The sequence below is a fragment of the Papaver somniferum genome, chromosome 3 (assembly GCF_003573695.1).
Source record: "Papaver somniferum cultivar HN1 chromosome 3, ASM357369v1, whole genome shotgun sequence".
NCBI lineage: Eukaryota > Viridiplantae > Streptophyta > Magnoliopsida > Ranunculales > Papaveraceae > Papaver > Papaver somniferum.
Window position 1 is genome coordinate 159,431,536 of NC_039360.1, and position 15,744 is coordinate 159,447,279.

General features: G+C 36.8%; 1 protein-coding gene across 1 annotated transcript; it reads right to left on the reverse strand.

The window, feature by feature from the left end:
• Positions 1 to 10,962: 10,962 nt before the first annotated feature.
• On the reverse strand, positions 10,963 to 13,945 carry LOC113357789 (alanine--glyoxylate aminotransferase 2 homolog 3, mitochondrial-like). The gene is made up of 9 exons (XM_026601245.1): positions 13,525 to 13,945; positions 13,066 to 13,296; positions 12,790 to 12,960; positions 12,524 to 12,667; positions 12,267 to 12,443; positions 11,834 to 12,059; positions 11,582 to 11,695; positions 11,422 to 11,508; positions 10,963 to 11,309 (listed from the first exon to the last, which is right to left on the reverse strand). Exons 1-9 carry the CDS (start codon positions 13,759 to 13,761, stop codon positions 11,266 to 11,268), a joined length of 1,431 nt encoding a protein of 476 aa, XP_026457030.1. The 5' UTR covers positions 13,762 to 13,945; the 3' UTR covers positions 10,963 to 11,265.
• Positions 13,946 to 15,744: the final 1,799 nt, after the last annotated feature.

The following is a 15,744-nucleotide window of genomic DNA, read 5'->3' on the forward strand; positions in this document are numbered from 1 at the left end:
GGTTGCTTTTGCATCATTTAGAAACTGTAATCAAGTCTCGTATCCCAGGCTCAACTATGACTTTTACTCCTTAAGAAGTTGTAGTACTATCGACCAACACCGCTCAGACTCAGGTAAATCACAAGAATGTAGTCCTTGTTATCATTTTAGGTGTTATTAATTAGTTTCTCCAGGTATCATTACAAGTTGTATTAAGTTGTAAAGTTATTATTCGACTTTCAGTGGGTCTGCGAAACATATATTAGTGGCTTAGGGCAGTAAAAATAGATGGAAATCTTAAAGTGATGTATCATGTCACACTGAAAATCTCATGACTCTGTGTTTCAAACTTGGGTAATTGAAAAAGGAGAAGATAGTTTAACTGATTGATATATAGTCCACAGTAGTAGATGTTATTTTTATGTCTATTGTTCATTGTTGAATATGTTACATATATATGTAAAAAAAATATCCTTTATTTCTTTCATGTGTACTAGTTTTGGTATGGTAACAGGAAAGAGGGTTGAAAAAGCTTTGAAGAGGATCAATGCGCTTAAGCAGTGTGTGCTTGACAAGCTTGGTGGTGCCTTTGTAAGAATCAACATTCCATTTCTAGTGAATTGATATATTCATACTTGATGCTTATTTGGATTTTGGTTTTAATGGATAATCTTCGTAGGCTCCAAAATCATCATCTGGTCCAAGACATACCCTTTTGGGTTCATGGTTATGTACTGTTAGCCCTCCTTTTGATTTATAATAAATAATATAGAAAATGTGGGATTGATACAAGATGGGGAGAACTCTTTTAGTAGGTCTGAAATACTTGCATCTGTTAGTGTAAGTTCATTATTTTGTTTCTTGTTCATGTCGTTATTTGCATTTATGAGCATTGTTTAGTTATGAAAATCATTTGTTGCTCTCTTCCAGTGCACTGTGATTTTCTAATCATCCATTATACTGATCGTTGGATTTTTCTATTTGCAGGGTTACATCATTTGGGGTTTTTATTAGAGTGTGTTGCACTTGACAGACACGAGGTTCCCAGCAAAGGAAAGTGAATGCTTAGCTTCAAACTCTTTTAGTTTTTGTTATTGTGTTGGGTAAAAATTACCAACATATTGCATTGTATTGAAAACTGTTAATATGGAAGTATTCATACCTTGTAGAATATTTCAGTGGGCATGTTCAATTTGGGTCACTAGATTTTTATTTTTGCAATCGTTGTTTGATTATCTTCATCATAAGATATGGCTCCCAAATACTCACGTACTCGAATCATGTTGGTTTCATTATATGAACAAATACTGATGTCGGTGGATGTGAAGAAGAATTATAGGTCTCCATTTCTTACTCAGATAGAAATGGACCACTTGTAATCTCCATTTTTTACTCATCATAGTTTAGTCTTTAATGAGTTAGCAGCGAGATACATCGTACATGAATCCATGTCAGCAATTTTAAGTAATAGGTACCTGTAGGTTTGTTGTACGCAGCTGCTAATGCAGGTTTTCTATAGAGTCATTGGTGCTTTTTCCTGTGTTTTGTTGGTGTTGGTGCCTGGTGGTTTTTCTTGTGTCTGTTTATGACAGGGAATACGGACTGACTCGCTATCATTGTTGTTTATGTTTTAGGTGGTTTAGATTTGAAGCAAGTAGAGAAAGTAGCACGTCGATCTTTGGTTTGTGAGGCAGCTTCATCGAAGAAAGCTGAATTAGCAGCCAAGATATAGCTCGTCATGCAGAGAAAAGACCGAGTATACAAATGCTTTTCTCTGTAGTCTATAAAGTTCATGCTTTTAAACCATTCACATAACTTCCCACCAGTTGCATGTTACTTTTTAAAAATTGATATTGCATTGCATTTTGGTTATTGACTTATCTTACAGGTGTATTTCTCTGTATACAAGTATCTTTAAATAATGAACTGGCTAGTTTTATGTGCAGAAGCTTGAGATCTCCAATTTGTTGTTTAATCAAATGTCTATTAGTTCATCATTTTGTTGTTCAGAACTCAGAATTTCATCCTTTCTTGTGTAATTTTAAACCTAATGGATAAAATGAATGAATTCTTAGTTTAAGTACTTTAAATTTGAGTTAAATTTGAAGTTTCATTTCATTTTGAGTTTGGGTGTCATTTGACTTTAATGAAAACTGGATCTTCCAATGTTTATGTGTAGTGACTCTTATACTCTCGACTGATTCTTGATACAGGTACGGGGGGATTAGTGCAGTTAAAGCCGATCTAGAGAGTGACACCAGGGTAAGTTTTTCTTATTAATTAGATAATTTAAATGCTCTCGCTCTATCTCTATGCCTTGACAGACACGGGGTTTGCAGCTTGTCACATTATTGATATATAATTTCTGAATGTTGTGGAAGAATAAAGAAGTAACTGAAGATATTCAAAAGGTTGTTGCTGCAAAATTGTCGAAGGTGTGCTCATCTATCAACTCAAGAAGTGTTCCAGGCGTCCTGATACCAGAGTCGATGATACTGAATTTCAGGAGAATTAAGTTTATACAATTGATATAGATGCCAGCACATAAGAAGACAAGGTAACGACACATGATTCTTTGAACTTTATTCATTCTTCCAAGTTCAGTTTGCTAATATCAATACAATCTGCAATTGTCAAAACATCACAGCCCAGGTTGTTAGATGAGAGGCAAACTACTGTATTCAAAAGATCGGTGAGAGAGAGTTATCAATTGAAGATAAAAGCATCTAGGTTCGTCTTCAACGAAATTAACTAGAACTCCCCATCATGCCATTTTCTACTAGGTTTGGCTTTCTTATCCATTTTATGACAACAGTTGAGTTTAATTTGAACTGAACGAAGTCATTGTGTTGTTGTTGATTTGCTTTGCAGGAACGAAGTTCTTTGTCGTATGTGAACCTAGGACACACAACACATGGATGCTCTACTTGATATCATTTATGAAGTATTGGCTAAGTTCATCTTCATCGGAGGAGCTAATCGTTTTGTTGTTTAACATGTTTTTTTTAGCTTATTGTCTATTAGCATCTTGTTGTTAGAACTTAATTACTAGCTAGCTAGTTTGGACATGTATTGTCTTGAACCAGAATTTCATTTTTTTTTGTGTAATTTTAAACCCAATAGATAAAATGAATGTATGTGGAATTCTCAAATTTGAGTTTAAATTTGAATTTAAGTTTGGGTTTCATTTGACTTGATTTTGAGTTCCATTTGACTTGACGTTGACTTCCATTTGATTTGACTTGACTTTGACTTGAGTTCAATTTGACTTGAGTTCAATTTGACTTGACTTGACTTGACTTGACTTGACTTTGATGCAGTCAGGTTATTTCAGATTTAGCCATTCAGGCATTTCAGCAAATCTGAATCTATATTTTTCTTTTATATTATAATTTAAATCTGAGACCCACGGTTAAGGGTCTGTACCTCGCCACCCTTAAAATCGGTCGTTATGCTGAGACCCACGGCTTTGGGTCGTACCAAACAGAGACGCTTTATCAGAGACCCCAACAGAGACGGTTAAAACTAGTCGTATAACTCGTATATATGACTTGTCCTAACGGTCGCGAAACTTCTGTTTTCCACTAGTGAAGTTCATCGGAAGCAAGTGCCCCACCTAGAAAGGTGCGTTCCCTAAGAGATATTTATGATACATCTAATTGTGCATTTATAGCACTAAAACCTCAAAAATATGAGGAAGCGGCAAAAGAAGAAAAATGGAGACATGCCATGGACGAAGAAATGCGAGTGATCGAGAAAAATAAGACATGGGAGCTTGTCAATCAGCCAATTGATAAAGAAATAATTGGTCTGAAATGGGTCTACAAGACAAAATATAATGAAGATGGGTCAATTCAAAAGCACAAAGCAAGGCTAGTTGCAAAAGGATATTCCCAGCAACCAGGAATTGACTACAACGAGACATTCGCCCCAGTCGCTCGCATGGAAACAATCCGGATGGTGTTAGCTTTGGCAGCTCAACTCAAAATGAAAGTCTACCAATTAGACGTAAAGTCGTCGTTCCTAAACGGAGAGCTTGAAGAAGAGGTGTACGTTGAACAACCTCAAGGATATATCCGAAAAGGAAAGAAAAAATGGTATATCGTCTCCGCAAAGCACTATACGGTCTTAAGCAAGCACCGCGTGCATGGAATAGAAAAATCGACAAGTATTTCCGAGATAATGGATTTGAGAAAATTCCAAGTGAGCCATCACTCTACATCAGAAAACAAGGTACGGACTTCCTAATTGTCTGTCTCTATGTTGATGATTTAATTTATGCCAGTACAAAAAAAAGAGATGACAGAAAAATTTAAGAAGGAGATGATGAAAGAATATGAGATGACAGACTTAGGACTTATGCGATATTTTCTTGGTATTCAAGTAAAACAATCTCCAGAAGAAATATTCATTTCTCAAGAAAAATATGCGGACGACTTACTGAAAAGGTTCAACATGATGGATTGCAAACCAATTGCAACTCCAATGGGTACCAATGAGAAATTGGTAAAAAATGATGGAGCGACAAAAGTTGATCCAACCTTATTCAGAAGTCTAGTCGGCTCACTGATCTACTTAACAAATACAAGGCCAGACATCGTCAATGCAACCAGTATTGTTTCTCGGTTTATGAGCGAGCCAAGCAAGTTACACTATGCATCCGCAAAGATAATTCTTCGGTATATCAAGGGAACGAAGGATTTTGGCATCAAGTATACAAGAGAAAAAGAAAATGATTTATTTGGCTTCACAGATAGCGATTGGGCAGGTTCTATTGAAGACCGAAAGAGAAAATCAGGCTATGTTTTCTGTATGGGCACAAAAGTTATCTCTTGGAATTCTAAAAAGCAAAGCACGGTGGCATTATCGTCCGCCGAAGCAGAGTACATAGCATCAACAAGTGCAGCATGTGAAGCAGTGTGGTTAAGAAGAATAATGACCGACCTACAACAAAAGCAAAAAGAACCAACAACTATCTACTGTGACAATATGTCTACAATTGCAATGACAAAAAATCCAGTGTTCCACGGACGGACGAAGCATATAGAGCTACGACATCACTTCATCAGAGAGTTAGTAGAGAACAAAGAAATCGAGCTCCAATTCTGTCCGACACAAGAACAAAATGCGGACATTTTCACAAAAGCAGTCACGGTGGATAAATTCAATCATTTTAGAGATAAGCTCAACATCACAATTAAGAGGGGGTGTTAAAAATATTTGTTAATTGTGATGGGTAAATCTAGAATTATCTAGATAGCTAACTATAAACTACCCATGGGCTTACCTTGGATCGGCCCAGTCTAGAGATATCTAGACTCTTCTCATTCTCCTAGTTACGAAGTCAGTCATAGATTCTAGAGTGTTTTATGTCTCTAGGTCATTCGGTCATGGTCTAGAAAGTTCTGTTCTAAACTAGTTTTAGGTCGGCAAATGTTGTCCAGAAAGTTTCATTTTCAGATTTTTTCTGTTGGTCGGTGCACAAAGCCTATAAATAGGCGACGATGGGTTCACTTGTAATCAATCATAAAAACTCAAATGAGTTGAGAGTGAGTGAGAGTGAGAGCTAAAATAGTAAGAGCCAAAGTGTTTATAAACATAGTGAGTCAAAGTGCTACACTAAAAATTCCCTTTGTAATATTTTCATTTCCAAATTAATATAGGCCTCACTTTTCAATTAACCAACATCTCTTTCCTTAATTTCATTTCCATAAACCTAATTTCAAGTTTACCGGAGAAGTTTTGTGACAAGAAGGTGATCTTGATACCGAGGCTGCCAATGGAACGGTGGTTGCTGTGTTAATTTTTTTTTTTTGTTGGGGTTGCTTTGTTGTGAATAGCCGAGACAAGAGAGAAAGGAAGTGGTCGTTACTATGGATGATATGTGTTTTTCGAATGAAGTTTGCTGGTGTGACTTGGTGTTGAATAATAGTGACGACTTCTGGCAAAATCATGAAGTTTGAGTTAGCGAGAGATGATGATTTTTTGAAGTAATGTTTGGAAGCCGAGAAGGGATTTTTTTTTTTTTTTTTTATCGCGGTGAGATGGATAGAAGTTAGCAATCCATGTGACTAAGACATGAGTGCGCCACGAGTTTGAACATGAGTATCAAAGAAGCGTACTGGTGAACAGTAACAGATGGAAGAGAACAGTATTTTTTTTTTTTTAAAAAAAAAAAAAAAATTTGATGGCGACTGTGAAAGGTAAATTGCAGAGAACAAGGGTTGTTGTGGCAGAGCATTGGTTGATTTTAAAAGGTGAAGAAGCTTTGGGAGAATGGTTGCAGCGGGTTGAATGAGGTGGAATGATGGAGGATTTAAGGTTGTTGTGTGGCTGATGGAGGAAAGAAGAAGAGAGGAAGGAAAAGACGTACTGTTGTTCCGAGTCTAGGTTCATTATTGCAGAACAAAGAGTACAGGAAGGGAAAGATCGGTTCCTTCTGTTTCCGTGAGATAAATAGAGATTTGATATGATATCGACAAGGCTGAGACTGATAAAGATCGGTTCCTGCTGTTTCCTGCGGATATGAATATAAACAATGTCTCTGAGACTGATATCGACAAGGCTGGAAATTTGGAGACTCCTAGGAATGAGGAGCATAATGACAGTGGAAGCCTAAAAGAAAAAGGGGAGTCCCGTGTACAATCAAATGAAGAGATGGTAGATAATGTTGCGCATATCTCTATTGAGGAGAAGGCAGAGTTCCCTGATGTGGAATGGAAATACATTAGGCGAAAGAGCAAGGGAAGTAGCAAAGAAAATGGAAAGAAAGTAGATGAGCTCAAAAATAAGAATTCTTTTGAATCTCTTATTGAGGTTAATGAAGACCTTCCCTCTGTAGAGACTTTTGTGTCTCAAAGCAACAACAATGATCAACACAATGAAGACGCCATGTATGTGGATGATTGTGTAGAGCCAAATGAGGAGTCAGAATATGAAACCGATAATGAAGAGACATGTGTGGAGAAGTTTAAACCCATTGAGGAGGTCTCGTGCAGAAAATCTTGGACTAAAGAGCAACACGTGGATAAACTTCTGCGATGCAGTACCTTATTAGGTGTTCCTCATGGAGGAAAGGAAAACATCTATGAAGGAATTGTCGACAATTACAGGTCCTCAAGAACTGATAAGGAACAAGCAAGACTATCATGGAATGGGGAGATTAGTAACGAGTTGTTAGGCCGCGGCAAGAGAACCTGTGCAAAGAAAAAGTTCTAAGAGGCTAGAGACAGTGATTTAGTCGGCTGTTTTTGGCTTCTTGATGGTTGTTGCCATTAGTTTTATTTTCCTTTTCATGTTGAATTTTGGCTGTTATGCCATATCTTTGTAGCACTTTCAAGTGCACTCTTCTTTCTCTATTTCTTTTTTTCCCTTTTTAATAAAATTATATTAACCTTACACTTCAAAAAAAAAATATATGAGCTTATTTTGATCGAATTTATCCATGAAGGGAAGTTGAAAGATGCAGCTGCTTGCCATGGTTTAATGGCTGTTAGCGGGAGTAATCTGTTGGCAAGATTGTTGGACACTGATCTTGATAGCGTGAGAGATAGTGGCTGCTGCTGTCAAGTGTTAGAAGGAGCCATATAGAGGGGAAGAATAGTGATTTGTGGGTCAAGATTGCACGGCTCAAGATTGGACAGAATCGGCTGCCGAGAAAACAGCTCAAGATGTGATGATTTTGAGGTCAGGTCCAGTGTCGTTACTGAAAGAATGGTGGTCTCCGTAAGAGATAGAAGTGGGTTAGAAAATTCAGTGAACAAGGTTGTTTGCCAAGAGAAGTTAAGTATCAGTTCAAGTCAATTTTAAACCAGTGTTTCTGGCCAGAAAACACAAGTGGCGTTGTTGCAGTTGTTGTTTTGTGGAAGTATGACTTAGCCTGAGAGTGTTTAGTATCGTAGTTGTGCAGTTGTTGTTTTGGGTTCTTAATTTTGCGAAATAAGGATCAACTGCTTGCTGGTGATTTGGTAGGAGTTGAAAGAGATGAGGAAGAACGAGTATTGTGCTGTCAAAGTAGAGCAAGCTTTTGTTAGGTAACCACAGTGATGATAACTTTGACAGAAAGCCCTGTCAAAGTAGAGGAAGCCTTTTAGGTAATCACATTGATGGTGACTTTGACAGTAGAATAACAATTGTGTCAAAACCGTGGCAAATGTTGTAAAGGCGTAACTATAGTTACAGTTCTGAGAGTAGCGTAGCTGATGAACAATTACGACAAGAGTAACTGAAGACAGTCACAGTCGAGACATGTTTACTTAAGAAAGAGAAGAAAGTTTTGTGAGTTGTGACTCTTCCTAAAATAACATGTGAAAAAAAGATTGAGATGTGAGCAGTTTCGAGGGACGCACTAGGTGCTATTGAACTGCCGGAGATATATGGGAGTATTTTTGAGGATGCACCTTGTAGTGCTTTTTATATGGGAGTGTTCTGAAGATGCACCTAGTAGTGCTTTTGAAATTTTTGAGAGATGCACCTAGTAGTGCTTTTGATATTATTTTTTTTTTGAGGGATGCACCTAGTAGTGCTTTTGAAATTCTTTGAGGGATGCAAATTCTTTGGGGAATACCTAGTAGTGTTTTTGAAATTCCGAAGACATAAGCAAGTTTAGGAGGTAACATGAGTTCTCTTAAACCGGTGAAAGAAATATGTTTGGGAGGTAACATGAGTTCTCTAACCTGAGAAAGAAATGGTTATCAAGACATAGGTAATTTGTTGGAATAAGTCAAATGACAAGTTCTAATGGTGTGGTGATAACTAGAATGCCAATGCGACTTGAATATTGTGGAAGTGGCTAAGTTGGTAATTTCTACCGTAAGTACGCACTAAGGGTCGGTGTCGAAAATTAGTGCATCTTACGGTCATGGTTTCTAGAACATTCTAGAGACAATTTTTTTTATTTCCTAGTTGAGACGGTTTCCTATTCAAAGAAGACTAATATTTGGGAATCAAGTTTGTGATACCTATATAAAGATGTATAGTCTATGAGTTTAACTATGGAATTCTCAATGAAGTTGTGAGGGATTCCATCCCACCTCTTGGGGTGGTTATCTTGTGGGAGGTTTCATGGTTGTCTAGAGAAAAGGGTGGCTCACATACGAAGGTGTTATTGTATTTGTTCTTCAGAGATTTTGTTTTCATGGTGGTCTAGAGAAAAGGGTGGCTCACATACAAAGGTGTTATTGTATTTGTTCTTCGGAGATTTTTGATTATAATTGAGAGAGTCATTGCAAGTGGACGTAGGTACATTGCCGAATCACTATAAATCTTGTGTCGTGCTGTGTTTTTGTTATTTACTTATTCGTGCTATGCTTGTTTGCTTTGCTGTCTACTCTCCTCTATACCTGTTTATCGACAGCTCATGCCACCCAAAACAAAACAAAGACTAACAGTACACTAACTGTACTTCTAAATATGTGGGTCGCAGTCTTTGGGCTGGTATTTTGTAATCTAGAAACCATATTATTCAAAACACTAGATTTCAGTTGAATAATGGTGGTACCATTCTTTTTTGGAAAGTCAGATGGCTAGGAAATAACTCTTTGCAACTTTCTTTTCCATCTTCTTATAATCTGTCAAAAAAGAAATCTGCCACAATCAGAGAATGTATTTCTTCTGATTTCGCATGGGATTTAAATTTCAATAGGAAGTTAAATGAGATTGAATTGGGTGAAGTGATTCGCCTTCTACAAACTCTAGAAGACCCAGGAGATATTGTGGAGGATTCAAATTTGGATGATACTTGGAAGTGGGATGCAGGAGGTGATTTCAATGTTGATGGTTATCTCGTTTTTCCTCACAAACAGTTATGGAATCCTCGAGTTCCTTCAAAAATATCTTTTTTAGTATGGACTTTGTGTCGTAAAGGAGATCCTACTTTAGACTTTCTATTCGAGGCGGAAAAATCTAGTACAGGTAGATTTTTTTCTGTAGTACTGAACAAGAGACTAATGCGTGTCTTTTCCTTCATTGTTCAGAAACATCCATGGTCAGCGTTTATTTTTTGGATTATTTCGTGTATAATTGTGCTTTTATAGATAGTGTTACATCTATTCTTTGTGAATGGCCTAATAAAAAGAGTATGGTTATGAAGAAGAAATTGTGGTGTTTGTCTTGTTCCGTTTGCCATATGGTAGACAATCTAGAGCGAAAGAAATGCAAGGCTGTTTGAGAATAGGAAAAGAAATGTGAATCAACTCAAAATCTCCGTAAAGTGCTCTCTTTTTTAATTGGACTCTGCCTACTAAGATTTTTGATGGCTACTCTTTAAATTCGTTAATTTGTAATTAGGAGGCAGTGATTGACAATTGATGATTATTTGTATCTTTTTCCCTTCTATGTTGGTTGTCACCTCCTTGTGACCTTTTTTAATAAAATTTGTCCTTTCTCTATAAAAAAAAATAACATCCCTGACATGTTTTAACTGAAATTTGGCAGTTCCCCGTGGTATGTGAGATATTGAAACCTCTTTGACTCGATTATCAATAATATTCAGTCGAGGATAACATTTTCCCAGTCAATTTAGTTCAGTATAGAGCTCAGGGTAAATGTCTAACATTTGGGGTTGGATGAGCTTGTTACAGTGACGGAACAAGTAGTTGAGGGGTGTCCAACTGCCCCAATAATCCATCCCAACTGTTGTTTCCAGTACTACTAGGCTATAAATCCTACTTTTGTTTTAAAATTCCCATCTATTACAATAGAAATGCATGAAATTTTAAGCCAAATTTGGCTTTAAGGTGCAGATGGTGTGAACCTTCTCTAAGGCATAGTTTGTCATGAGAAGTTTGTGAAATAAGATCCTAAACACAAACTAAGGGTATATATTGTTACACGATTTTCTCCGTTTCCCCCGGAAATAAAGAAGTAAAACATCAAAGGGACCTAATACATTGAATTCCGTAGGACAATGTCATGTAAATAGTAGTACCTGAATAAGATCCTGACAGATGATGCGTTTTTCTCTAAGAAGCTTTACCAGAAAGGTGAAGACAATAACAAATGCATATTCATATTCTAACCGTCGTTAAGGTCTGAAACAAAACTATAATAGAGAAAGCAAGAGATAAATAGCCGGGGAGTGAGAGACAACGAGGTGATGTCTCATCATCTACTCCTGTAACGCATCGGCATTGCCAGGGGACGTTACAACCTTTTTTTTTATTTCATATAATTTTAGATAATTGACAAATGACAATCGACAGAAACCTGCATTTCTAAGTATAGATTTTCCTTTTCTTCTTCTGTTGCCATTTCAATTTAGCCATAACTTTAGCCCAGCAGCATGTTTCACATCTTTGCCATTATGATATCCATCACATCCACAAGATAATCTGCAGGCAGAGAGAATGCACAGACAGAGAAGCACCCAAAGTTAGGAAAGGGAACACGGAAACAAATTTAAAAGTTCATACACCGGACAGATTTTGTTGGATTAAAACCCACCTGCATCTTCCTTTGTGAAGCATAGGGGTGGTGTGATTCTGAATACGTTTCCATGGAAACCACCTTTCCCAATCAATACTCCCATTTCTAGAAATCAACCGGGGAAGTTTAGTTAGAGACATGAGTAGAGTCAGAGAGAAATGTTGTTATAGATAAAGACCTTTCATCTGGTCCATTATATGCAAGGTTTCAGCCTTGGCTGGAGTCTTCAAGTCGCGATCAGTTACTAATTCAACTCCTAGCATCAAACCCCTTCCCCTCACATCCCCAATAACTGCAAAAATATCAAAGAATTTGCAACATCATCAGTAATCTAGGGTTTTTTCTGCTTAAGTGAAATAACACTGAACTCATTAAACTTTACTGAGACATTCGTAGTGAAAGTAAACCATAGAGTTGTTGAAATACTTACTTTCATATTTGCTCTGTAGGGCATGGAGGCGGTCTTTCATATAGGAACCCACATCACGTGCGTTCTCTTGGAGCCTTTCTTTCTCAAGTACTTTCAAGACGGCATGTCCAGCTGAAGTACACAGAGGGTTTCCACCAAAAGTGTTGAAGTAGCTACGCTGGGTCAAGACCTGTGCTATCTCAGGTGTGGTCACCACAGCACCAAGAGGAATGCCATTTCCAATACCCTGAAGACATAGCCAACAAGTACGAAGCAGTTAGAGCATCCAAAACAATAACAAACACACATGGTACCTCTACAAAATCTCGAATTGAACTTAAAGATGATTCATTCAGTCATCAGATTGTACTAAAAGCAAAATTTAGTCAGACATATGAAAAAATTTGCAAGTCTTAACCACGAAATTCCCCACAAGAGAGTTGAGAATATTTACCTTTGCCATGGTCACTATATCAGGCACAACACCATGTGCCTCGAAACCCCAGAAGTCACCAGTTCGAGCAAACCCACATTGGACTTCATCAGCAATAGTTACTCCACCTGCTTTCTTTATGCTGCTATACACAGCAGGCAAATAACCCGGTGCCAATTCCATAATTCCACCAACTCCCTGTGTCAAAACACATAAATTCTCACATCACAAGAGGTCTCTCCATAACAAAACACATAAATTCTCTCGACGAAGCAAACCTGTATAGCTTCAGAAATAAAACCACCAACACGACCACTAGTTCCATAATCAATAAGATCTTGTACATCTTTCGCATACTTTTCTCCATCTGAACCGAAAGCACCTCTATACTGATCTGGGTTCAAAGCATGATGAACGCCACTCTATTGACAAACACAACAAGCATGAGACGAACAGTCGTCAATTGAAGTAATGACAAAGTATATAATATAAGTATTAATCTAAGTAATCGAAACCTTGAATCAATAAACCAAGTGAATTATACCTGTACAACATTGAATTTCCAGATACTTTGAGCAGTAGCTCCCATTGTTCCTGCTGCATTTCCATGGTAAGCATTCCTAATTGATATAATATCTTGACACCCACTATACAACCTCGCAATCATCATAGCCAATTCATTCGCCTCCGTTCCTGAATTAGTAAAAAACACAACCTACACCACAAAAAAGGAAAACCCCAATTTCTCCAAAATTCATCATCACAACATTTACAGAAATCAAAACACAAAGATATATGAATCACAATTGATTGATTTTACCTTGAGATCTCCGGGCATCTTAGCGGCGAGTGCTTCAGCGAAATCGGCAATACAATTGTTTAGATACATAACGGTAGAATGTTGAATCTTTTTAGCTTGATTGACAATAGCTTCAACCACATCAGGATGACAATGTCCAGCACAAACAACTGCAATCCCACCGAATGCATCAAGATATCTCCTTCCATTTTCATCAAACAAATATTGCCTCTTCCCATCCACAATATTCAACTACAAAATCAGAGAATCAAAAAAAAAAAATCAAAACAGAGAATCTAGATCTCAATTTTACCCATAATCAGACTATAAACCCTAACAAATTCAACTAAAGAAACACCCCCACAGCCTCCAATCTCCAGATTCTCCACCACCTACCACCACCGTCCTCCGCCGGCAGATGAGGAGTGATTTTATTTTTTCTTAATTAATAATTGGAATGCAGATTTAATATGTACTTACTGGTTTTTTGTAGAGAGAGAAGAGTGAAGGACTAAGATACTCTTTACGTTTCTGCAAGATCTCGGCAGCTGATGGTCCTGTATATGGTGGTGGGATGTAATTGAAAGAGGGCATTTTTGGAAGAACGGTTTCATTTTGTTCTTCTTCAGTCTTCTGTACAGCAGATTGTGAGAAGAATCGTTGGGTTTCTTTCAGATTTTTCCTTCCTGTAACCACACTTTTCACTAATCTCTGCATCCTGTATTGACAGATTTATTGTATTGCAGATGAAAATCAGAGAAAAGAATGGAGATTTTTTTACTCAGTGAGACAACAAAAAAAACTCTTCTTCTTCTTTTCCACCACCACCTCCAGAAGGAAAGAAACAAAGTTAGGTTGGTGTGCTGTGAAGATGAAGAAGTACAAGTGGAAGAACAGAGGAGGCAGAAACAGAGTATTTATACAGAGGAGGAGTCTTTTTTTCCTTTTGAGAAGAAGAGAATCTGAATCAGCAGCAAACACTTGATGTTGTAGGTCCTGTGGGTCCCAATTGAGTACCTATTTCCTGGGTCACGTCCGTTGGATACTGTATATGTCCACGTGTGGTTGTTTTATTAGTGGATTAAAAAGGTTGTAGAATATGGATGGAACAGTGGAATGTATATGACAGTGGCAGTTATGGTAAATATAATAAAGCTTGAATCGTGTAATTATCGTAAAAGATAATCTCTGTTGTTAAGATACACATAGGATTCAAGCGAAATTATTGGAGTTGGAGTTCATGATTTTTTTTATTTATGCAAATATTTTGAATTTAGAGCTGGCAAGAAATTTATATGGAAATTTTCTTGTTTGGTCCTGGGCCCAAATAGTTATTTATTCCTGGGTCCAATCGAAAATTAATATTATTCTTAGGTCCACAAGATGGAAAAGACCTGGTTGTCCCTCCATGATACGTGTGAACGTCTTCTCTCTATTCGAAGTTCGAACCCACTGGTAAGCAAAAACACCTTCTATCTTCGTCTCTCTTCGTTTTTCCTTTCCCTTCTCTATTCTAAGAGAATTCTTGTGATTCAATCAAGGAATCACAAACCAAAAACCTAGATTCCGATCTTTGAGAAACCAAAACTCTAAACTCTAAACCTAGATTTCGATTTTCCATATTGAATCAAGATTTTTTTTCTAAATCTACGAAGATAGTACTGCTCCTATATAAGAAGAACATGATTATGAAGAATCACCAACACAAAAAACCAAATAAGCGAGCAAAAAACAAACAAACAAAAAAAGAGTATCGAAATCTGTAGCAGAAAAAGGTATGAATCAGAAGTACATATATGATGTATGGAAAAAACCTAATTTATTTTAACCAATATGATACATCACTGCGTATAAGATGTTTTTTTTTGGATTTTCACTGTTTAATCAGAGGTACATAACTCAAAATCTGATGAAAATTATCATAAGTGGCATGCGTTTAGTTTTTGTGTTTGTAGTTTGTGTTTTCTGACATTTAGATTTGTGGGTACATAACTCAAAAACTGATTGAATAACAATCAAAGAGACACGCGGTGTGTTTTTATTGTTTTCTGACACATAGATCCACCAGTACATATATACAATACCGAGGTAAAAAATCACTATATATACTCAAAAAAATCAATATGTTGTTTATTATTTTTGGTTGATGAGATAATGATCCACCATTACATATCTCTAGTACTTAAGAAATAAGTCTTTTATGCTTTCATTGGATTTAAGCCCTATGAACATCAAGTACATAACTCACATACTGAATAGTAACCATTATTATGCTTTCACATGTGATTTTGGGTGTTTTAGGCATATGAGTATGCAGTACATAAGGCCAGTACTGATTATGTAACATTGATTATGCTTCTATATAAGATTGTTTGTGTTTCTTGCATGTAGATTTTTCAGTACACATAACTCAAAAACTGTTGAATAGCAATCAAAAGTGACATGAGGTTTGTTTTTTTTCTTTCTTCTTTTCACTGCATACCAATACATATATGTTGTACTGAGGTATAACAGTTCTTTTGTACTATAAAATCATTATGTTGGTTTATGAGATAATGATCTTGGGTATGCAGTACATAAGGCCAATACTGATGAATGTGTTTATGTTTCCATATATGATTGTGTTTAAGTAACATTGTTTATGCTTCCATATATGATTGTGTTTCAGACATGATGATTGTGCAGTGCATAAATGCTACA

Bases quoted from the DNA above. Each gene is read 5' to 3' on its own strand.
- LOC113357789 (XM_026601245.1), bottom strand. From the start codon at position 13,761: ATGCAGAGATTAGTGAAAAGTGTGGTTACAGGAAGGAAAAATCTGAAA. The intron at 12,961-13,065 runs GTAAAATCAATC...TTTGTGGTGTAG, and splicing joins AGATGCCCGGAGATCTCAAG to GTTGTGTTTTTTACTAATTC. The intron at 11,310-11,421 runs GTGGGTTTTAAT...CTCTGCCTGCAG, and splicing joins CTTCACAAAGGAAGATGCAG to ATTATCTTGTGGATGTGATG.